At 42.4% G+C, this 24,129-nt stretch overlaps 1 protein-coding gene across 3 annotated transcripts in view; it reads right to left on the bottom strand.

Moving 5' to 3' along the window:
- Positions 1 to 24,129, bottom strand: part of Pik3c2g (phosphatidylinositol-4-phosphate 3-kinase catalytic subunit type 2 gamma) — a 295,422-nt gene that overhangs the window by 45,724 nt on the left and 225,569 nt on the right. For all 3 annotated transcript variants that reach the window (XM_032907317.1, XM_032907319.1, XM_032907318.1), the window contains 3 exons: positions 19,904 to 20,093; positions 19,335 to 19,456; positions 16,295 to 16,403 (listed from right to left, as the gene is read on the bottom strand). In XM_032907317.1, coding sequence (XP_032763208.1) covers positions 16,295 to 16,403; positions 19,335 to 19,456; positions 19,904 to 20,093 — 421 coding nt within the window. The remainder of the gene's footprint in view (positions 1 to 16,294; positions 16,404 to 19,334; positions 19,457 to 19,903; positions 20,094 to 24,129) is intronic.

Genomic DNA, 24,129 nt, shown 5'->3' on the forward strand with positions numbered 1-24,129 from the left:
TTGTTTTATTTTTCATCTGTGTTAAATATTGTCGACTGGAAAGTCGTACAATGCACACTCATGCATATAGAACACCTGTGACTAATGCTGTCCTCGACACAGTGAGCCTAGGGGAGGACTCACACTGGGTCCTCTTCACTTTCTACTTATGTTATGGTCAGCCACTTGCAGACTTTGCTTATACTAAAATATACTCTCATCTTTACTTCTAATAAGCTCGATATTAAAAAGTATTCTTTTCAAAATCCAGCAAATATTTCGTCTTCACTGACAGGATTTGCCATTTGCTTTTCTGGTGTCGGCTAATACCAGACTCTCTCCGTTTCTCTCCTGGGTCTTGCTGTTGCTTGTTTCCTTACCCATTTTCCATTTGTTTACAATTTAAATCTTTCACTTTAAGTCCGTCAGAATTCAATACAGTGTTTAAGAGTGACTTCTTTTTGACACTTTTACTGACTCAGAAATCAAAGGCTTTCTTTAAGACTTGTCTCTTCGGTCCCAACTCTGTATCTGCATTCCTTTGGACCATCCAAAGATGCGCATCAAGAAGTGAGAGTCCCCCCACTGCTCTACTCCTCCTGTCACCAGGCTCAAACCAAGCATTTCTTTGGTTCTCTGCTTTTCTTGCCTCACAAATAAAATAAAGTGCAAACTCTGGCGATCACAGCGCCACAGCTCAGGAGTTCCCATGTTAGCTTCTCTGAAGTAGGCACAGAGTCATGAGTGGATGAGAAGTCAGCGCTGGAACTTAGTGTCACAGAACAAAAGAGAAGCCTTTTCCAGGGAGGCTTTCACCAGCCTTGACACGACTGCCACAAGTAGCATCAAGCCTTGAAGTAGACGTCTTCCTTCTGTGTGACTGCCACTTTCCTAGTTCCAGCACATTCCGTTTCCGTCTGAGCTATCACAGAGGGTTGCCAACCATTCTCCACTGTATTTCTGCAGATCTTCCAAAATACATATTTAACAATTAATTTATGAAATCGTGATGGTTACCCTTTAAACGAAGGGACCTGTTCCTGATGGGGACATGGTCCATTCTCCTCTTTACTGTTTCCAGCCCTTCCTTAGGAGTACCTGTGTGGATTACGTTTATCATCAAAGATGTTCTGCTTTCTTTATCCTCTTACTTTTTGTACACGCTCCTGTCTTCTTCCTCTCCAATTTGTCTACCAGTGGCCCCAGGATGGTCATTCACTTTTTTCTTGTGAGCCACAGAACTACGGAGAGTAGAGACTGAGAACCAGCCACTTACGCACCGTGCCGTTCAACCGTGTGCCGCAGAACAAGGCGAGATCTGTCTTCCAGTGCAGACTGCGTTGGCTCGTGTAAATAGTCCTATTAACAGTTTATATACATTACAAACCAGCCAATTGTCGAATTCCGTCTCTACATTTTGGTCTGTTGTAAGGTTGTTGAACAGGGGCCCCTACCTAAGGAAATCAATCAGTCCAGAGCCAAGAAGGTTGACTACAAGTTATTTTTCTTTGTTTCGTATGTTTAAAATCAAATCTCACTCTGACCAGAACCAGTTGGAGAAATACAACCTTCCTAGACCTTGGCTGACCAGTCAACTATTATTACTCTCTTTTTGGCAAAAGTTTGAGGTTATTGCCCAGTGGATAATAAACTTCTATATTAAGCGAGACGTCTTTCCTGTTAGTTCCTGAAATGTCATCACTAGTTAACTCTTCCCCTGAGTTTATACTGCCGTGTCATTGGATTCTTTTTAATCCTGGGTCTGGCTGGGATCTAAACACTAATTCTTTATTGGAACAAGGTTTCTTCTCCTTCTGCAAAAGAATCATGGGCCAGTGTCACCAAAAAGGAAGCTCAAAAGACAAAAGAAGTAAATAAATCAGGTAGGGCAATCTCAACATCCAGTGTAGCTGAGTCAGGAAGGTCATGAGTTCAAGGCCAATGTGGGTTATGTAGTGAGACACCGTCTCAAATGATGAGATGACTAAACATCAAAATAATCATTAGCTTTCTTTAGATTTCTTTACGATTCTGCATCTCACCTGTAGTTTGGAAGCATACAGGAATGTTAGTGACGCAATTGCTTTCCCTGATAGCCCACACCTGTGTTTCCATCTGGTCTGGTGCTGCTCTCCGGGGGATATGGCAGCATTTACTTGGGTGACTCTCCAATACCCAGCTTTGATGGTAGCAGGTTTCCAGGGGCTGTGATGCCACTACACACATCATGGCTCTCTTTTTGTTCATGCAACATTTATGACATATTTACTAAAATTACTTGTTTTTTTTTATTAGAAATCTGAATGGACCTTGGTGGCCTGTATATTATCTAGTTTGCTGCAATAAAGAATTAGTGTTTAGTATCCCAACCAGAATTAAACAGTGTCCAATGACATAGAAGTATAAACACAGGGGAATAGTTAACTAGTGGTGACATTTCAGGAACTAACAGGAAAGATGTCTTGCTTAATTTAGAAGTTTATTATCCCTTGGATAATAAGTTCAATCAACCCGTATGGGTACACTACAAGGTACTTTGAAAGTATGTGGCCTATTTTTGGTTATTTCAATGACCAGAGAATTCAACTAACAATCAGTGGTCACTTATCCTAAATTATCTTATACATTCTTTTTTATGTGGACTGGGATGTCACTCAATGCACCAGTTTTTGTCTACAGCAAGGCTCTGGATCTCCATCATAAAAAAACAGGATCCCACAAAAATCAAATAAAGAGGAGGTTGTTCTTCAGTAAGTTCTTACTGGGAACTACTTTCTGAGGCAAAATCCATGAATTTCTTCTCCAGTCTAGAAATAGAGAGTGCTGGTGCTTAATTGAAATTAGCAAAGTAGTCAATGAGCTGAGGCTCACTTTCGTGGCTGTGATGTGTCCTATCAAGGAGCAGACTGATATAGAGGGCACGTGGGGGCATGGCCAGAACAAGCTTTTCAGGGATTCTAGAACATTCGAGTCATTTGGGTAAGCCTAAAACTCGTATTCACTTTCGTGAATCTTCAGGAGAATGTGTCACGATCATTTCTGTTTGGAAGGATGACAAGGCACGTAGACTGAAGGAAAATGGACGCGTAGAAGTAATTCCTGGAGCATGTAGTTAGCCAACTACTCCAGAAGCTCTGAGAATTCTATTCTTCTGCCCTCTGGAAGGTCCAGAGATGATGGTTGTTCTCTCTTCCATCCTCTTTAGAGCCCTGGCCCTGCATGAGAGGTAGGTGTCCTCATGTCTCTTTGCAACATCTATTCTTTTGTGACACACCATGCCTTGGACACAATGTGTATAGACCAATACTCTTTATCCCTCGGTGTTACACTTCCCTATAGATCTGTGGTGCACTGGACATCAGTTTTTAAAGAGAGATTTATCCTTATATATATTTGTTTTCTTCATAGTACTATTGTCATATCACACATTTAAACACTCATACAGGTCATGACACATATTTAAACATTCATGTGAACCATCCTTCAACATCCTGGGCTCTTTGTTTCTGCTCCCTTTGCCTTCAATGATCTTGTCTTCTGTTGCAACCAGTCAGTCACTCTTGTGGTCTGCCTTGACCAGTGACCAGGACTCTTCCATTATCACAATTTATAGTCTTCTACTCTACAGCCTTACCTTCCCCACTATATGTTCCCTTAAAAAACAGCAAAATATCTTGACTGCAGGAGCTTTTCAATGATCAAAATATATTCCATGTCTTTATGTCTGCCTTTGGTCAGTTTGGATTTCATGGTCTAATTTTATGCTAATTCTTCTATATGTTCTTTATGACTCCTTCTTTCTTTTCATTCTTTTATTCATGTGACAAAACAAGTTGTTTGTGTGTGTGTGTGTGTGTGTGTGTGTGTGTGTGTGTGTGTGTCCAACTCTTCAAGTGTAACTGCCAAACGTTGGTTGCTGGAAACACATACACATGACTGTATACTAAATGGTGACACCACCCACCCTTGAGTGCATCTTTAATGTTTTATGGAAAATTCTACGAACACCACTAATCCCGTTACTATTTGAAATAAGACTGTTTCATTCCTTGTAGTCTTTGCTCCTCAAATTCTGGTATTTCTTCCTCCCCAATCTCTTCATGGGTTTCCTCGTTTGTGGAACAGAACCCATATTCCAACATAATCTGTCAGGGTCGTCACATTTGCCCTTTCTTCTGTTACACAGATGGACTAACTCTAAACAATCGGAGCAACAGATCCCCTGTCCTCCTACTCAGGGTCGTTGCTCTGTTCTCTGCCTGAGCAGTCTTTCTTTCTCTTTATTTCACTTCTTAAACGAATGTGTTTCAAAAGCAGCATGCACATGTGCTATAACTAAACAAAGAAAGTTATTGACATACATTCTCCTGTGTTCTACATTTCTCTGTGTTTATAGAAAGTCTACTTCAAAGTTGTTTTCTACTTTATATTTCAAATATTTCTCTTCATCTTTACTTGAGTCTCTTCCAGGTGGATTTTTGTTTGTTAAAGTCCTAACAAACTTCAATGGTTGTGCTTCTCCTGCATCAGCTTTTTGACTGTTGAGATCACTGATGTGAGCTACCAAACCCATGCGAGTCTCTGATTGTTGACTCTCTAAATTTGAGCACACAGCCATTCCCTCATTTACATCCTCCTCCCTTGTTGGATTCCTGCCACTCTGTTCTCTGGGGTTCGTCTGATTGGTCTCTCTCTGCTCTCTTTGCTGAGTTGACCTTGTCTTTCCAAACTTTAAAATTGGTGGGCTGCCTAGTCTGCTTTTCCAACCATGTCTCTTTAAAATTCCATTTCTCAGTGTACTTAGGATTACTTAATTTCTTCCAGTTTTGATAACCAGTTATTCGGGACAGTTCCAATATGTGTATTTTTAGCCAACCATTCTTCCTCAATGTATGTAAACCTCTGTTTAGCATTTTTGGAAGTCTCATGGACGACTCAAAAGTCGTGTGCTGAGCTTCAGACTTTGGACTCCCACTCACACCCAGTGAAACGCCCAATATTCTCCTTCCTAACATACTCAGCCAATTTGAACTTGGGTGACAAGAAAGATATCTTAGTGTCTGACCTCACGTCCTGCTTTGTCCAATTTTGAACAGTGACTTATGGACATTCAAACACATAGGACATTCTTCCTATGTATCTGGTGAACAAATAAAAAATGGCTGTGATTTGTCTAAAGTTCCTAGTTGTTGAGCTAAATGTCATTGGGTGATATGAAATGTTCTAGGAAGATATATTTTATTTACACACACACACACACACACACACACACAAACACACACTCCCTTTACTATATTCTAATACAACTAATGGGAAATTTTAATTCCCATTATGCTTTTTAAATGAAAAATGGGGACAATGAAAAACAAACATGAAACGCAATGGGTCAATATTAAATTAAAATCTCCATCAGAGTGTGCTCTGTTAAACTCAGAATCCTCATTCATAATACGTTTACCAATTACATTAACTGGTATGTAATTTAAAATGATTGACTTTTCTTTTTCAGAGAGCTGATCAATTCAGAACCTAAGTGCTTTTCCTATACCATATTATCAAAGGCTGAACAGAGTTAAAATACATGTGCAGGTCAGAATGAATGGAATATAAAAGCAAGGTCCATTTTTCTCTTTCTTTACAAAAGCAAATTAAGTGTTCCCATTTATTAGCTGGCCAGCCAACTTCTAGCATTGGCTGCAAGATTTAGTGACTTAGAACAATACGCTGAATCTTTTTCTCTCAAGTGTCATGGAGTGCTGTAAAATACACAAATAAAAAAAATGAATTCCTGTAAGACTTCTAAATCAAAACTTAGCAGTAATTGTGCTTTATTGCAGTCTTCATAGAGTAACATGTCAGCATGACCAGTTTCTCGCCTAGCTCAGGCCACTGCGTTCACATTGGAGTTACAAGGAAGACCGACACTGTGAAGAACTCCGAATGTCTGAAGACTCTTTTGTAATTTGGCTTTCGGATGTCATCGGCGCTTCGCCAGGCTGTGAAGAGTCATCTGGGTTTTACTGATGGGGCACACATGACATTTATCCTGCCTGCAATGTAAGCTCAGCTAGCGCCAAACGAGCAGAGAGCAGCGTGATGACAAACACGCCATTAACATCTGGCTTCAGCAATGGGGAGCAGGAAACATATGGTCACTATTAAGACGGGATTTATCCACTTGGCTTTATTTTGACATTGGCTTTCTGCTTTAAAAAAAAAAAAACATTGCTTAAACCTTAAGTGATATCATTCCCTGTGTGTAGGGACATCCAGAAATGAGTACCAGTCCTCCAAGTTGGGAACGGTCCCAGTGTACATGGCCGGCTGTGGGATGCTGCACGCATGGTCTGTTTGTGAGTCTCAGCTGGACTCTGAAGGGGACACGCGTTTGTGGAGGTTTTTCCGGTCATTTGCTGTAACATTTTTTTTCTTAAATCACAAGGTTTACATCACTCTCTGTAAAGACATTTGGTTCATTCACAACACACTTCCATCAAAACGGAACAAAATTTAAAGAGGCAAAAAGAATTCCTGTTAGCACCCAACACAGTGCTTGTTTGAAACTATACACACGGAGAGGAATCTCAGTCTGGGGACCTGAGCAGGGGCGAATGAACAGAAGCCAGGCAGGGATTCTATCTACCAGGATGCGTAAACACAGAGCTAATCTTTCCAGAAGTGATGGGTAGTGTGTGACAGCGCTTTCTGTTTAATGCCTGCTTCAATCTCAACAAACTCTTTCCAAGAGACAGACAGGCAGGCAGGCAGGCAGGCAGATAGGTAAGTAGGTAGATAGAGCTTAGATAGCTTTAGGCATCTGTCCCGTTATATAGACTGTTTCAATATGTTTCAATTTACACTCCCAACCCTACAGAGAGCAGGCGCTCTTCTGATAGAGCTGGTTCTTCATCTCAAAGTGTCCTCTGACCCGGGGCAGCACAGCTCATGGGCAAGAGCACACAACAATAGGTGGTTTTAGGATCATCTTCAAGCTGCACTTTCTTTCTTCTCTCCCAGAGCCTTTTCAGTTTAGGTCACATATCATTGCCCACATCTATATAATCAATATGCTATAAGATTATTTAGTATATCTCACGTTATTTTAATGTGTCCAGATTACTCCAGAAACACACTACAGCTCTGACTCTAGAATGTTAGAAGCAGTAGGTGATCAAAAAAAAAAAACAAAAACAAAAAACAAAAAAACAAAAAACATTAAAGTTCACATAAAGACCATCAATTAAAATCAGTGGCCAAAAAGTAGGAGAAGAACTCACAGGGACTGAGAAAAGTTCAAGAGAATGGGATAAGAGGGTAACGGGTCAGAAAAAGATAAAAATGTATTATATATGTGTATCCAATTGTCAAAAAACTCTCACACAGTTATGCATAGCGATACAATGTGTTGTGCAGGAGCAGTAAATTTAGCATGTAACTCTAACTGAGCACATATTTTAGTCTGCATGCATGATAGGATTATTGTTAATTCTCCTGTGCTGCCCCATGACGAGCAACGGTGAAAACAGGGTTTCTGCAAAGCTTTTGCTAGGATCAAAGATTAAGACTGTTCTTCCCGAGAACAAATAGTGCACACTCCTTCACGTCTTCTGTTTTATTACAGAGGAGAAGGAATTTTGATCCCAGAAATTTCCTCTAACCTGTTGATGTCCCTTAAAATAATAAAAATAGGCAAAATTATACATTTTATGATTTTTATAAATTTTAATGTTCATATCCTCAGAGTAGCTTTCTTCATTCACATGGGGAAAGGGAGCCAATCGGGAACACAGATTGAGAAATGTCAAAGTAATAAGATTTGTGTTAGAAATACCAGTATAACTTTTAGGTCAATTGCTTTCATTTATTTAATCTTGAAATCAAACATAAACTGATTTAGGGAAGTGTGGTGGTTAATCTCGGTGGCCAACGTGATGGGACTTAGAGTCACTTAGAAGATACACCTCTGCCCTTGTCTTTGAGGATGCTCTCCGAGAGATTTATCACCGATGGATAGATCCATGCTAAATGTGCATGGCGCTATCCCATAGGCTGAGGCCCCAGGCTGAGTAAAAGGGAGAAAGTGTGAGATCCTTGATTCTCTTCTTGTGGACTGTGGATGCAGTGTGACCTCAGTCTCCTGCTCCCTTCCCCCTACTCAGAGCTGGAACCACGTGTTTCACCGTGGTGAACTTTACCCTCAAGCTGGGAACCAAATAAGCCCCTCTTCCCTTAAGTAGCCTTTGTTAATTGTTTTTGCCGTAACAATAGAAAGAAGACTATTGGGAGTTTGAGGCTAGACTGTCTATCAATGCTATTCAGACAGTATGTGCGTGTGTGTGTGTGTGTGTGTGTGTGTGTGTGTGTGTTACTGTGTGGATGCCGGAGATCTGAATGTTGGTTCCTCAGTTGGTTATCAAGCACTTTAGAGACTGAACCATCTCCCGAGACCTCGATGTTCAGTACTTGGTAGGATCATAATGGCTCCATCACAGGATAGATAGTTCCTGAAGTGACACTCAAGCTCCAGGTATGGAGAATGCATGAATTTACAAAGGTCTTTATGAAGCCATCAGTACCCAACACCGTGCAGTGTAGACAAGGGCACTCAGATGTTTATGGTGCCATCCATGTCAGATTTGGCTTTTTGCTTTCTGAGAATTCTCAAACTGTGTGTACACACACACACACACACACACACACACACACACACACTCTTTTACTTATGAGGTAAGCATTTCTGAGAATGAGATTCCCGAAGATACTTTTAAAAATCTCTCCCTTATTCTGAAACATTGTTTGAACCACTAAATAGTATTTTTGACACCTCTGGTCAGAAAGTACATACTGTCAACAACACCAACAACACACAAGCACACAATCACTCACACTTGCTGGGCTGTGCATGCATCTCAGTGGCAGAGCACTTGTCTAGCAGGTACAACTTGCGTTCAACCCAGATCTGCATTCATACAAAAAGACATGCACACACACGTTTATATTTTGTTAAGTCAGTAGCTGTAGAAAGGCACCAATATGATGCTCTGTGTACAGAGCATGATTATTACGTTGGTGCTTTTAGACATATTAATCTAACAACCCTCGGTTGATTTGTGTAGTGTAGAAAGGACAACTAAGAAAAGAGATGCGGATTATAGATCTTATAAAAAGGTACCATCCTCTAGACACTCATTGAGGCTGGTCATGTCTGCCAGTGGGTGAGCACAGGCAGAGCCCAGGTAAAGCCTTGCTTGACCCCCAAGATCCCCTAGAAATCAGCTAAGCCGCTGGAGTCATACTTGTTACCTGTTACTTTGGGAGAATAGCTACAATGTTAGCTTCCTCAATTGCCTAGAGTGAAGCAGATGGAAGTCTCCTCCTTGGAACTCCCTCCTCAGAACTCCAGGGGTGGGCAGCGGCACATCCTCTAGTTGGTGTGCGGTTAATATCTTTCATTTCACTGTATGTCATGCTTGGGAAGGCCAATCCCTCTCCTGTTTCCTTCTCTATGTTTCTCGCCCACTGTAATCTCAGGCTTTAATTCAAACTGATTGAAAACATGTTGCGACATTTACAGAGCTTTCCTGTTCCTCAGTGCTAACCAGTAAAGATTCAGAGTAACACACAGTCAGGGGAGCACTGTCCTAGGGGTCTCCTAGCAGTGGCTTAATGTATCCACCTCTGTGAATGCGACCAAAATGGACACTGCAGGTCTCTGCTCCATGCCTGTGTTTATACATTCCCATGCATCCATGCATGAAGTATGCATGCCGATGTTCACCAAGCCTTCCTGCGCTGAACTCACCTTGCAGGCTTACCATCCGGATAGGTCCAGCTCCCTTTCCCTCTCCCATAATAGCCCTCTGCTCGTGCTTCTGTGTATTAACCCACCGTGGAAGTTTTTACAGAACACAATCCGAGTGTCCTATTAACAGCTTACTATTGAATACAGACAGATCTCCATGCTTGGCCCATCCCCCCATAGGCAGGTGAGAAATGTCTTTACACCACCTTTGTCTACAAGGGACAAACCTGACTGCCGCCGCTACTGAGTATTTTGAATTCATCAAGATACACTTGACATCCAATCAGTTTTACTGTGAGTCGTGTGGTCACAGGCAAAGGTGAGAATCTTCCTACCTTTCCCTCCACACTTTCCCTCCCAGACAACCGCCATACTCACCACCGGGGCCTGAAGCACAAGCACACGGACAAGAGCTCCTGAGAGTGTGAGTCAGTAGAGGACATAAAGATCTCCACATTCTACTCTGTCCTTTGAGATGCACAAACCTCTTGGACCCCAATGTAAAGAAACACAGAGCCTTTTTCTTAGGGCACAAAAGGGTCGGTCCCTCATTTCCTGCTACCCATTGGCTGAATGACAATTTAAGATAAACCATTAGAAAAAATAACATCAAGAAAACAATACATGAGTATTCTCTTTTTGACAATTATTAAATGTATGTGCATATGTGAGTTCCTGTGTGTGGATATATGCATGGGAGTGCAGGTGCTTATGGAATCCAGCAGAAGGCGTTGGATGACTTGGAGCTGGACTTTCAGAAGGCTGTGGGCTCCTGCCGTAGCTCCTGGGAGGTGAACCTGAGTCCCCCTAGGCCCTGCACATTGTCTTATGCCGGAAGTGCCTGCTGTCCTACGGTCTCATTTTCATGCTGCTCTACACTGTGCTCAGTTATTTTATGTATTTGCTTCCTCCTCCCACTGACGCTACTACTGTCCTTCAGTTCTTTCCATCCGCCAGCTCCAACGGTTTCTGAACTTAATTTTTCTGACAATTTTAGAATGTCATCTCCTACTCATATGGGGATTTGCATATAAAATATACATACACACACATATCTACATATATATACATATATATATGTATATATATATAAAATCTAGCGACCTATTTCAGAAGCACAGGTAGATTAGAAAACAACTTGCCAGTAATTAAGAAAAAAGTTTAAAGGTCACCGTCAAACACCTCAAATGTAATTAATAGGTCAATCTTCTAGGTTCTGAAGGACAGCAGTGATCCCCTAGGCCACTATATTGATAATGACAGTATTGTCATTCATTTATTCATTTAAAATATTTAGCAAACATCGATGAGCTAGAAACCGTGTAGATGTGAGGGAAGAACTGAGGAGAATATAAGAATATAGCTATTAGATGCTTACCTTTCCTAGAAGGAGGAAAAAACCTCATGGCCCTCTTGCTTGCTTCCTACTGTTCTCTCTGCCCAGGGTAGCATTTTGTGACCTCTATGTAATAACTACTCCCTGACCTTTAGTAGCGACTTGAAACCACACCCCTCAACTTGCTTGGACCTAAGTTGAACTCTCTAGCCTTTGGGCTCATATCCTTTCATACAGAACAGCACGCACAGCTGAGTCTGCCAGCTTTACCATAACAGGGAGACACAGCGCTCTAACCTCGTCTGAGAGCCAGTCACAAACTCGGGCACCTGAGGACCTGGTACATTATAAGCCAAGCAACTGGCAATGTCCGTATGAGGAGGAAGCCGAGGAAGGTTGCTCTCTGACAGTGCCTAGGTAGGGGTGAGGCCGAGGCCGGGTTTTCTGCTTCCTCTAAGCAGCAAGTCTGTGCTTGCTTCTGCTATGAACTCACAGATCAATCAGCGAGGGTGTCTTTCTTCATTAGCATATTGAATGTCAGAGATAAGAGTTTTCTTGTAGCATAGGGTGCCTTGTTAGGAAACACGGTGCCACGTGCCTGTAGACCCAGACCTGAGGAGACAGAGGCAGCTTTGCATTTTAAAGCCAATGGAGGCCATGTGAGGAGAGCCTGTGTCTTGAGAAAGGCTTGCGGACTGCTGATTAGTCAAATTATTATTTCAGATGGGCTCACACCAGTCACGTTCAAGCTCTTTGAGGTAAGTGATTTAACTTAAAAGATTCTATAAACGCTCTCCATTCTTGTTTCAAAAAGCAAAACTCCAAGAGACCATGTATTTTTTTTTACCCTAAGGATATTGTCCCAACTAAACCACTATATAATTATGTCTATGAACGGAAGAGTTCTGTCTGCCCAGTGCCTGAATATGGAGCCAGCATCTGTCTTACAGGGATTTTCAGTGTCTCATGGACAATGGGCAATTTACCCAACAGTAATGAGAATGAGGGTTTTCTCGGCATCAGGAGATAACAGCTTTACACATGTACAGCATGTTTATGTGTGTACGGTGTGTGTGTGTGTGTGTGTGTGTGTGTATGAGTGTGTGGTGTGTTTGTCTGTGTTGATGTGTGTATGTATGTTTTATGTATGTTTAGGTGGGTGTTTGTGTCTGCATTTGTGTGTTTGTGTGTATGCACGCTTTGGGGTCTTACAAGCCTTCTTTCACTGACACACAAGAATTTTAGCCCAGGATCTCTATAGCCTTTTCTAAACTGTTTCCAGAACCACTAAGAGTAATAACCTAGCAAACAAAGGACACTAAAAGCTTTGGGGATGATAATGACCACAGACTTGCATCTCCAGCCGGGCTTCTCTGAGAGGACAGAATGAGGGGCAGACGCTTGGGAACTGTTCGTCTGGATCGTGATTGCAGCGCCAGAGTCTCACGGAGACAGTAGGTTAGGTCACGCCATCCAAATATTCTTCAGAGTGACTGAAAGAGCTAGCACATGTCATTTGTAAACTTGGCTTCAAAGGATGCGAGAACCAATAGTAAAGACTCACAATTTGGACAAACACGGGGAGCCCTGAAGCCTGGGTATGAGAAAGAGAAGCAACATTGTATCTGAGAACAGGATAAAGAAGTTTCAAAAGGCAAAGCTGTTAAAAGCAGATGAAGAACAAAGAAGTCAGTGCGTATTATTTTTACCGTGTGTGAGATGCAAACCAGGTAAACAGACTGCTTTAGGGTTTCTCCTCACTGGGAAATTAAAAAAAAATTATAAAGTCATCATGGACTTAAAACATTAGGGATGCATGTTCTAATCTGTGTGGTAATTCCACAGAGTTAAGCAGTGTGTCAGTCTGAAGCTACTTAGGACAGAGCTGAATTATCAACAATGAATTTTAGTGATGGAAGGAAACAATACTTTGAAAAATGCATCTCAAAGAAAACATATATAACATAGTAAACCTGGGTGTACACACACACACACACACACACACACACCCACACACACACACACACACACACGCACACACACGAGAACACGTACCACAATGGCAGATCTCAATAATTAATCATTCCACTAAAGACAAAGATTATATTTGATATATAATACAAAATTCATTTATGTGTTACTTGTGATTATGATTACAACAGAAAATGCAAAGTATTACAAGGAAAATAGGAACTCCCAACAAATTGGCACTCCCTTGTTGTAAAAATATAAAAATATAAAAAGGTATTGGTTGTCTTTTACCCCGCTAGATCTGCACCACAGTGCCCCAAGATAATCTACTAAGTATCTTGGTGGAATCACATCCCAACTCCGTGGTGGCCCAGTGTTTCCTGCCGCCACACACTTTCCTACACTCAAACCGTCACATGAAAGAACACACAACACAATAACCTTTGACCCAATTAGTAAGACATAATTGCCCACTTGAACATACAAAGCCCAGTACTATCCATCCCTTGAGAACATAAATAACAACCTGTAAATACACAGAGCGAGATCTTTACGTCAGCCTCCATTGTCCTGCCACTGCTTCTCGGCCTCTCCTCCTCCTTCTTCCTCTCTCTTCGTTCCAGTCTCCTCCTCTTCCTTCAAACTTTTCTCCCGCCCATCTTTCCTTCTCATCCAATGACAGGCCTCCTTCTATCTTGTACCTGCCTCACCTGTGACATCATCCCACACTCCCTTGACCACAGGATTATTGTGCTGTCTTTTTAAAAGAGGAAGGCCTTGTTATAGAGAGAAGAAGCTGTGTGTAATGCCCCACCCTCATCCCCAAAGATTAAAATGTTCCATCCTGTGGGAATCTCTTTAATCAGGAAGATAAACTACTCTAAAAAACTTCAGGAAGTCTTGGAAGTGGCTGCATTCACTAGGTCCCGCCATGACACACTAAGCAATAAAACCCGAGAGTCTCTCAGACTCAAAGAAACTGAACTTCAGGGCGACTCTGGAGAGCAGAGCCCCCGGAAGAAGCAGAAACCAGGCAAGCGGCCTGGAAGAGATTTAGGCTACCTGGGGCTTCTGGTAAGGGCACTCTCCAACTTGTTGAACTGCATGCAGGCTAGGCAGTGTGCTCCTGGTTCCCAGCTTTGGGAGCAGCCCCTCATGCTAGGGTGGGCTTGGTGATGCAGTTGTCTTGGAGTTATTTCTGCTCCTCTAAGTGACCTCTCACCTATATTCCTGTAAGTGACCTCTCACCCATATTCCTACAAGTGACCTCTCACCCATATTCCTGTAAGTGACCTCTCACCCATATTCTTTGTAAGTGACCTCTCACCCATATTCCTACAAGTGACCTCTCACCCATATTCCTGTAAGTGACCTCTCACCCATATTCTTTGTAAGTGACCTCTCACCCATATTCTGCAAGTGACCTCTCACCCATATTCCAAGTGACCTCTCACCCATATTCCTGTAAGTGACCTCTCACCCATATTCCTGTAAGTGACCTCTCACCCATATTCCTTGTAAGTGACCCTAGTGAAACCCATGGTCCACCAAGTTGGACTTTGGTGGCACCCATCCTTTGGTCTGTTGTGAGAGCGTCCCCCCGGGGGGCGAGTAGACATGTGTGTTGCATCTCCCCAGGAAATGTTTCATCACAGCAGATGCATATGTCTTGTTAGCAAAAATATCAATTCACCTGGAACATTTCCCCTCTTCCATTCTCTCCCTTCTGCATATTGAGATCCAAAAGAATTAAACCTTATAAATCCTTAGTACCAGTAGGATAGTATTCCCCACCCCTAGTAGATGTTCATGGTCTAGTTTATATAAAGTTAGTTTACACAGCAAAAGAGCCTTTGCATATAAAATGCACTGAAGACCTTGGGATGGTAAGGTTGCCTGGTATGATGACCAGCATTCTTCTAGTAGAGGTACAAGGACTGTGAAAGCCAGACACGAAGGCGTGAGGGCAGGAACTGAGTTCTAAATAGGCCACTGCATTTCAGGATGAGATCTCCTAGGTCATTGGCTCTCAACCTCCCTAAGGCTGCGAATCTTTAACACAGTTCCTCACATTTTGGTGGACCCCAACCATAAAATTATTTTCATTGCTACTTCATAATTGCAATTTTGCTACTGTTGTGAATCATAATGGAAATATCTCCTATGCAGGATATGTGCTATGTGACTCTTAAAGGGGTTATAACCCACACTTTGAGAACTGCTGCTCTAGAGGATGACATTTTTAGAACGAGCAGGTCTGTCAATATTTTGACTTCAGTCCCATATTCAAATTTCTAAGTTCCAGAGATTAAAGAAAATAGATTTGTGTTGTTTCAAGACACCTTGTTCATTGTGTTCGGTCACAGTCTCGATGGGAACCTAGTTGAGTAACATGGTTTTCCTTCTCCCTGATCTTCCTCAGCACAAGGCCCTAGAACAACTCTGTTAAATCCCACCCCAAGTTAAATGCCTGAAAGACACTCTCTTAGTTAGGGTTCTATTGCTGTGAACAGACACCATGACCAAGACAACTCTTATAAAGGACAACTTTTAATTGGCTCACAGTTTCAGAGATCCGGTCCATTATCTTCCTGGTGGGAAGCATGGCAGTGTGCATGCAGACTTGGTGCTGGAGGAGCCCAGAGTTCTACATCTTGATCCCTCAGGCACCAAGGAGACAATCTTCTACTGGCAGTCAGGAGGAGGCTCTGATTCCACACTGGGCAGAGTTTGAGCATAGGAGTCCTCAAAGCTGGCCCACACAGTGATGCACTTCCTCCAACAAGGCCATCCCTACTCCAATAAGGCCACACTACCTAACAGTGACCCTCTCTCTGGCCAAGCATTGAAGCACACGAATCTATGTGGGACAAACCTATTCAAACCACCACAGGTGCCGTCACTCTCCCAAACCATACTTTTTATATCAAAGCTGGGAGAAAACCATGCCTCTGAGATTCTAGAACCTCCAAACCTGTGGTCGTCCATTTAGCTCAAGGTGCACATCTAGGCAATGTGAACATGGGGCTTTGGACCATGTTTCATGAACTTCAGATATGCTAGATATAGGTGTTTATTGAGTGGAGGAAGTGTGGAAAGCTGACGCATTTAAAACTGATTTTGGTAACAGTAATATGATAACGATTTGACGTTTGAGTAAAAGCAGAAAGAAAAAGAAAAACACCACCACCCAAACTGTAACATACGTTTGCGACTTCGTAAGATCTGTGCAGCACCTGTTCCACGTAGTGACTTAGATCTCGGATTCTCTTATGGTGCGAGTCTGTGAAAGGTAGATGCCACCAGTGAGGAAACCTGTTTGAAAAGAGAGGGGTGTCATGCTGCTGATTACGAAAATCAGTCTCTTCCGGCTGGTGACAAGGTTACGAGCTCTACCAGTAGACAGCCAGTCAAAACATTAGAAAAATGCTAGGATATACACGGTCAATCCAAGGCGCAATTGTGGTCATTTCTACTCTTTTAATCATCACTGATCTCAGCACTAATTTAACTTAGCAATATGATCTTTGTTGCTGTATTTATAGCAGACCAGGAATGTTTCCCCTCGGTACATCGAGGGGCTAATACCCGGTTTATGAAATTAATGGTTTATAGTTTTTCAAAGAGCTCTGACTGTGTTGTTTCTTCTGGACCCTTGACAGACGTTATTGCATGAAATAAATTAGGTATTTCCTCGCATAGCATCTGCTTCAGTCTGGCCTCGTTCATGTGAATCGAAGCCACACTGTCCCCGAGAATCTGAGCGGCAGGCTTCTCCGGGACCTATCTGAAGACCGTCTTGGGCTGGGCTTAGGATCAGGTTGGTAGGATGACCTGATGTTGGTGGTCCCATTTGGTAATATTTTCCTACTTAGTTGTATCTTCTCAGTGGTTTACTGTGGCTTCTTTTTATATTTCTGCCATTTAATGAAGATGAAGACCTGCTTAAGTTGCTTCCTGGAGAAATGAGACTTGGAAACCTTTCTCAGCTTCTTTTTCATAGAGGCAGTGGTGGCTTCTCTGCTACTTTCTAAAAAGAGTATGGACGTATAGTTGGGTAAATCCACACATCTAAATTATTTCTCGTGAATGAGTTAACATTTAATATATTAAAATAGTTTATCAATCTAAGGGCTAAAGTTTTTTTTTCAATCTGGACAGAGTTATGAAATTAGTACCAATATGCAATTAATATAAAATATAAAATATATTTAATATGTTATCACACACATACATATGGTGGCAGTTTAGGAAATCTATTTTACCTGACACCGACATTGTATTCTCTCTCAATTTTGTTCAGGGAGAAACAAGCAATGGAAAACCCAGCATTTTTTTTTCTTTTATTTTGGGGTTTTTTGTTATTTTTAAATGCTGATTTAAAAATATAGTTTTTCTGATTACTAGGAAATTCATTTTTTCAGTGCTAACACCCGGGTTTTGCTTTGTTATTTGTTTTGTTTATTTGTTTGTTTTTCGTTTGTTTGTTCCTGGGTGGGTTTTACATCCTGGACAGCACACAACACAGTTCTGAGGCTGGAAGGAGCACATCAAAACACATGGGAAGAGAGAGAGGAGCCTCCCCTCCTGCAGCAGATGAGTTTATTGAAAGCCATTTATTCTAAGGAAATCCCCATGTCTGTGTACTCTAGGAAGGTACCAGAAGTACTAATGGCCCAGTTGGAAGGCCTCTCTTGCAGGCTATGACTAATTAGAATCTCTTTCTTCCTGACTGTGACTTTCTGATTTTTGTCCCCCTCCAGATCAGATTTACAGAAGTCTCTTAGGGCTTCTCCGAGGAAATCTTGCCCTCTTCTTCATCCATATGCATGATCTCCACTCTGGAGCCCTGTGGGAGTGACAGCCCAGAGGAGCTGCTCAGGGCACACAAGGCCAAATGTCCCTCCCTCAGTGGCTTCCTGAAATGGTTTGAATATCAATTTAGGTTCATTGCCAGGCAGCAGGGGTATGCAGAGCAGAATCCTAAGAAGACTGGAAGTGGAGGGGAGGCACGTGGAAAGGGTCGCTCACGCTCCTGAAGTTCTCCAGGAGGCTAGAGAAGACGGCCTTTAACAGAGGTTAATTTACACCGTCCTGTGATGCACACTGTTCTGTCACTATCTGAGACTACGATGACAACCCTAGACGTTGAACTTTGCAGCAGAAGTTTGGACATTTTTGGTCTTGTTTCTTTTTTTCTCATCTTATTTTGAAAAAATCCAAAGACTTCATATAGAGGCTTCCAGAATTAATGAATTTTCCTCTCATGTGCCTGACCTGCTGTCTAATGTCTTGTCCTGCAGGTACTGAGAACGTTTGTGTTTCGAAACGGCTATGACCTCAGCAAGCATGCCTTTTCAATATTCGGCGACATCTCTTCGCTCATTGAACCTTATATTTATGCTTTGAGGCTGACTCAACCAAGGAACAAATAAAAACCCATATGTCGGACCACATCAGGTCTTAAGTAGTCACTAACAGCATTAAAGGATGGTTGGTTCACTTAACAAATGCCCTAGTGCAGATGAAAGAAAAATAAAATATTTGGTTCATCTGACTGCCAATATCATAATTTCTGGGGATCTCATCCTTTCAAGGTTAAAATGCAATATTTTTGTACACAGCAATTGACAATTTAAACTTGCCTCATTTTAACTAACAAGTATCCCAAAGTAGTTCAGAAGTAGTTGTTCTAATTGTGTCTACAGTTGACTAAAGTTTAATCTTTTCCATTGTAGCAGAAGGATCACAGCGATGCCTTTAAAACGAAATGAATACCATTTAGAGCCTGCAAGTTTAGTAACTAATGGTTAGGGAAACCGGGGCTTGAGAACAGCAGAGGTGAATGATGAAGAAATCAACTGATGTTATCGCTCCCCCAACCCCCCTCCTTCTCCCCGTGTATATGTGCGTGCTTACACATGGGTTTTTAAATTTCAGTTATTGGCAAAAAAAAGCAGGCATGCTGATTTGGTTCTGACTTTTGATTTCAATTCCGTTTTTATAGAAAAACAACTGGGAAGGAAATGAAACAATTCTCCCCAATAAGTGATGAAAAGTGATTTTTCCCCCATCTAGAATAATCAACAGCTGGGGGCAGAAAAGAAAGTGGCCAACTTCCTTCTTCTGCAAAGGCCCTGCTGCATTAGACACTGCTCCCAACCAGGAAACCTCTTAGACATCATTCCCCCCTTTGCTCAAGGTCAAGCTCTGAGGACCAAATAGGGTGAGGGGACAGAGCCTTACTCTGGGAGAGACAACAAGGGGAACTGCTTCTGAATTTGGCTGTGAAGTCTGTAAAACTGCTCGAAGGACTTTTTGGTCAGGTTTTTCCTGTTGTCGCTGCGTGTCACCTCGATCAGGTACAGCTGCAGAAAAAAAGGCAAACATCAAAAGACGGAGATAAAACTTGCCGGCGATCCTAAAACCAGCTTTTAGGTAAATTCAACAGAGAAGGAAACTTTCTTAAAAAAAATTCTGAACGCTGAAGGACGCAATCTGTAACGCCATGATTAATACAAATAAGGGGTCCGGAGTACCATAATTTAATGTTCTGGCAACATTGCCTAATTTCTGCTGTCCTTTCTTGCAGACATTTTAATTAGCTCTTGATTTATATTCTACCACAGGGTAGGAACTGTTCCCTCTGATGGTTCCCCACTAATCCCTCCGGTTGTCAGGATCTTTTTCTTAAAACACCCCCTTAATGGCACATCTTCCGTTGTAACTGATTTTCAATTTGCACAGTTCAAAACATCATGCTTTAAGAAAAGTAAGCGTAGCAAGGCCTGTGGCACAGACGGATTGAGACTTACGTTGCTGTGTGTCTTGCTGAACCCTAAGATTGCGACTCTCTGGATTGTCCTGGTTTTATTCAGGATGCAGCACTCCTGGGGAGGAGTCTGAGGGGCAGGTCTGGCAAGGCTGAAGGCTGGCATCTGTGCAAGCGTGTGGATCAGGTTATTCAGTTTAACTGGGAAGCACTCCAGACTCTGCTTTATCTTCCTAGACGAAGGAAAAGAGAAAGACAGTAAGGAATCCTCCCTCAACCCCTGGCTTTGTTTATCATTGGGCCTTATGTTTGCCAGATGTGTGTGTGTGTGTGTGTGTGTGTGTGTGTGTGTGTGTGTGTGTGTGTTGGGGTGGGGGTGGGGAGTGAGATGAAAATGCACACACACAAGACCCAGCTCCTAAATATTTATTCCTAAATGCTAAGTTCACATCTGGAAATTGTCAGGAAAGCTAGAAGACATTCTCTTGAGATAGAGAACTGTATCTGCATCCCTATATTCTGACATTGTTTTAGAATTGTGCTTTAGGGCTGGGAGATAGCTCAGCAGGGCTTGCTGTTCAACCTGACAGCCCAAGTTTGATCCCCGGGAAAGAAAAAAGCCAATTCTTATAGTACGTGCTGGGTGACCTCTGCCTGCTGCACGCGTGAGCACAGGCGTTTGCACACACACACACACACACACACACACACACACAGAGACAGACAGACAGACATACACACATACATAGATACATACACAAACACGCACACACACACACATCAAGAGACAGAGACACACGCAGTGAGACTCAACACGTACAAAGTAAGTAAATAAAACGAATCAATACATTTATTTTGTCTTCTATCTTTAGAGCTTATGATTTTAAAACACATTAACCGTAGCTCATAATCACTTCAAATATCTGCACGTGTCCAGAAATTAAACCTGGAAAGCGAGGTAGGTTCAAAGCTCCAGCCAGGCATGTGCAACCTGTAGCCCACATGCAGTTCACTGCAAAGCCACAAACTCACACGAGGGTGAGAGTGTTTTTGGCATGGCCTTCGCTTGGTTGTCAGGCGTGAACCCTGGAGATGACGTCACGTCACAGTGGCATAGGCCACACATGACGCAGGCGCTCCTTCCCTCCTCTTCTACATGAAGAACTTTGAAGACTGTGCCTCAACATCCGTTGTTTACTTTTACTTCGTCTCTCTCTACTTTTCTTCCTCTACGGCTTGTCTTAGAAAACAGTGCTCTGTAACAATGCAGTCAACGCTTACCATGAGCTCTTTTCCACTCTGTAGCGTTTCTTCTGTCTTGACTGCTCTGATTTTGGTGTCTGAGCGGGAAAGCGGACTCTTTAGGACTGAAGGAAGCTGGCATTCTAATAACGCGATTACCTCTCAACATAAAACTTTCATACTTTATTTTATGATGACTTTTGCTTACTCCCTTTAAGAGCAACACCGGAGTTTGCTAGTGTCTTTGGCTTTGCTCTCTCCTCCCTGGTATGATTAGCAGTATTAACCTTGTAGTCCCGTTAATACAGGGGGCGAGCGGCAGATTCATTGTTCCTGTTGTTTCCCAGCTTCCGCTGGCATTGCTTTTAAAGATTTGCTTTTTCGTTTATTTGTGTGCACGCGTGCACCGTAGGCTTTTTACACTGTGCATGAATGACATCCCCTTCTATTCCATAAAAATTTCTAATTGCTTTAGATTTTATTAAATTTCCCCGCTCTATTGAGGTGACAAGAGGCTTTTAGTTTAACTGCTGAGGTGCTGAGTCTGAATATTTGTCTTGTAATCATTCATCTGAGCTCTTACCTGAAATTACTTTCTTGTTAGTCCCCTGGGACGGTTTTAATTGCTGCCCCGTTCAGCTGGGAGAACGCTACCTCAGAGCTTCCCCGTTGTCGCTCAGGAAGTGCCCCCTTTTCCTCCACAGTGCGGATCCTTATAAATTGCCACCTTGAACAATATGATGTTTGTCTACATTTCCTTCCGTTGTGAGCTTGCTTATGTTTTGTGAGAAGGACAGAATCGAGCATGACATGTGTGGGTAGGCATACACCAGCATTAGCACACAGCAACCCCTTACAACCAATTCACCAGGACCGTAATGGTAACAATGTGTTCCAACCACGATCCATAAATTCCCCTAGCTTTAGAAAACTTCAGACCCACTTAGCCTTTTTTAGTCTCTAGCTCTTTCTGAGTAAGTTTCAAGTGCTCTCATCATATGTCTACAAGCCAACGTTAAAATTTGCTAAAATCATTGAAATGCAACTCTGATTCCCACTCTTTTCCACGTTGTTCATCATCTTCGATGACGCTCTTGGAACCTACAAATCCATGAATGTATGCTGTATTGCAGAGCGCCAATTCGAAAGACAGGAAAATAATGGTAACAGTCTGAGCACATTGCCGGTTATTATTTATAAGCATTTTCCACTCCTTCATCCGTGCATCGATCAACAAATGCTTAACTGAGCACTTTGATGTGCAGGGTAGGGAGGCTCTCAAGGGTAATGCTGTGCTCCCAGCCCTCATGAAACAGTGACCACGAACCATCCATACTCGATGCACTCCCTTTGCAAAATCCCACCTGGAGAGACGCTCTACTCATGTTGCTTCGAGGGTTAAAAATCTTAGCCAAAATGGGCCCTGGGAGCATTTGTTTTTAATGTGTGCCTCGTGTGTGCAGTTCCCTTGGAGGACGGAAGAGGGCGCCAGATCACCTGGAGCAGGACTTAGAGGTAGTTGTGAGTCACTAGATCTGGGTGCTGGAAATGGAACTTGGTGTCCCCTAGAAAGGGCTCTTAACTATTCAGATACTGGCCTCTTGCCCTGTGGTTTTGAGGAATCTGTCACTCATAACCACACAGGTCACCATCCAGGAATCTGACTGGACAGAAGTAGGGTCCCAGCCTCTGAGGTCTGATACATCCAGATAGCTCCTGTATGCTCAGCGGTCAGGTCTGGGGCTTAATGTTGTTTAAGGAGTATGCAGAATGCCTTTTCGGCTTGGGTCATAGTGGGGCCTCATGCATGTGAGGCACGCACGCTACTACTGAACTGCGTCTTTAAACTTTATGCAGAGTAATCTTATACTAAAGATCTAAAGTTACAGGCGGAAGGATCCCAGCTCTGAGGCACTCTTGATGAAGAACGTCTAATTCCCACGCTGGGTCCTGCCTGCTCTGTGCACCGACCGGGGCACACGGTTCTGGAGCCAATCAGAGCTTTGCCCTAAGGAGGCCTACATCTTTTGGCAAGTACTTTGCTGAACGCCTCGTGATAAGCGTCTCATCCTCTAGAAAGGCAGCAAAACTATTTTCGCTGCGGATAAATCGAAATCCAATGACTGTTCAATGTCCCCCAAAATATTGTAATCTAGGAAGCTGTAGACAGAGTCCTGTTCTTATTTCTCCGATTCTGAAGTCCTTGCTCTGTTTATGAATTTTGTATGATGGTGAAAACACTTTCAAGTTGGTCTTACCAAGGAAAATAATCCACTGGGTTTAGTGTGGAATTCCCTGGTGTGGTAAAGCCTGAACGATGTTCAGCCTTCGATTTTTACTCAGAAATAGCCTCTAGGCAGAAAAATAAATTTAACAGATATTTCCAGCTACCTGAAGAGATCAATAATCACGAAATTTCTTAAACTTTAGGTCCTGTTTTTGTTCTATTGTTGTCATTGTTTGATTTATTGTTGTTTTCATTTGGGGGTGACCTAAACTGGCCTCAAACTTGGGGTCCTCTTGCCTCAGCCTCTAGAATACTTGGATTGCAGGCATGTGCCACCATACCCAATAAATTTGAACTTAAAATGTACATGCTTTGTGTTCTACTCCACAGTAAGTGTGCAATTTCACCTAACATTCTATATCAATGGTTGAATTGCTTCTCCTCAGAAACAACCACCTTTTGAAGATGCCCTTGGAATACGTGTGAGCATAGGTCTGAATTTCCACCTCTGACCATCGCAATAACTTCAGGAACAATGGAAATTTCTCTTATAATTAAATACTATGTTTTACGTGTGCGTGCTATACATCTATGTGTGCATGTACACATGTTATGTGTATATGCGTTATACATGCATTTTGCATATCTGTATGTGGGTGTGGTTTACATGCCTGAGTGCATGCGTATCTGTGTATGTGAGGGTCAGAGACCTGCATTGGATATCTTCTTCAGCTGCTCTCTGCCTTGGTAACTGAGTATCAGTGAACCAGGAGCTTACCGACTTGGCCCGCCTAGCTTGT

The sequence above is a fragment of the Rattus rattus genome, chromosome 6 (genome assembly GCF_011064425.1).
Source record: "Rattus rattus isolate New Zealand chromosome 6, Rrattus_CSIRO_v1, whole genome shotgun sequence".
In the NCBI taxonomy this organism is placed as follows: domain Eukaryota; kingdom Metazoa; phylum Chordata; class Mammalia; order Rodentia; family Muridae; genus Rattus; species Rattus rattus.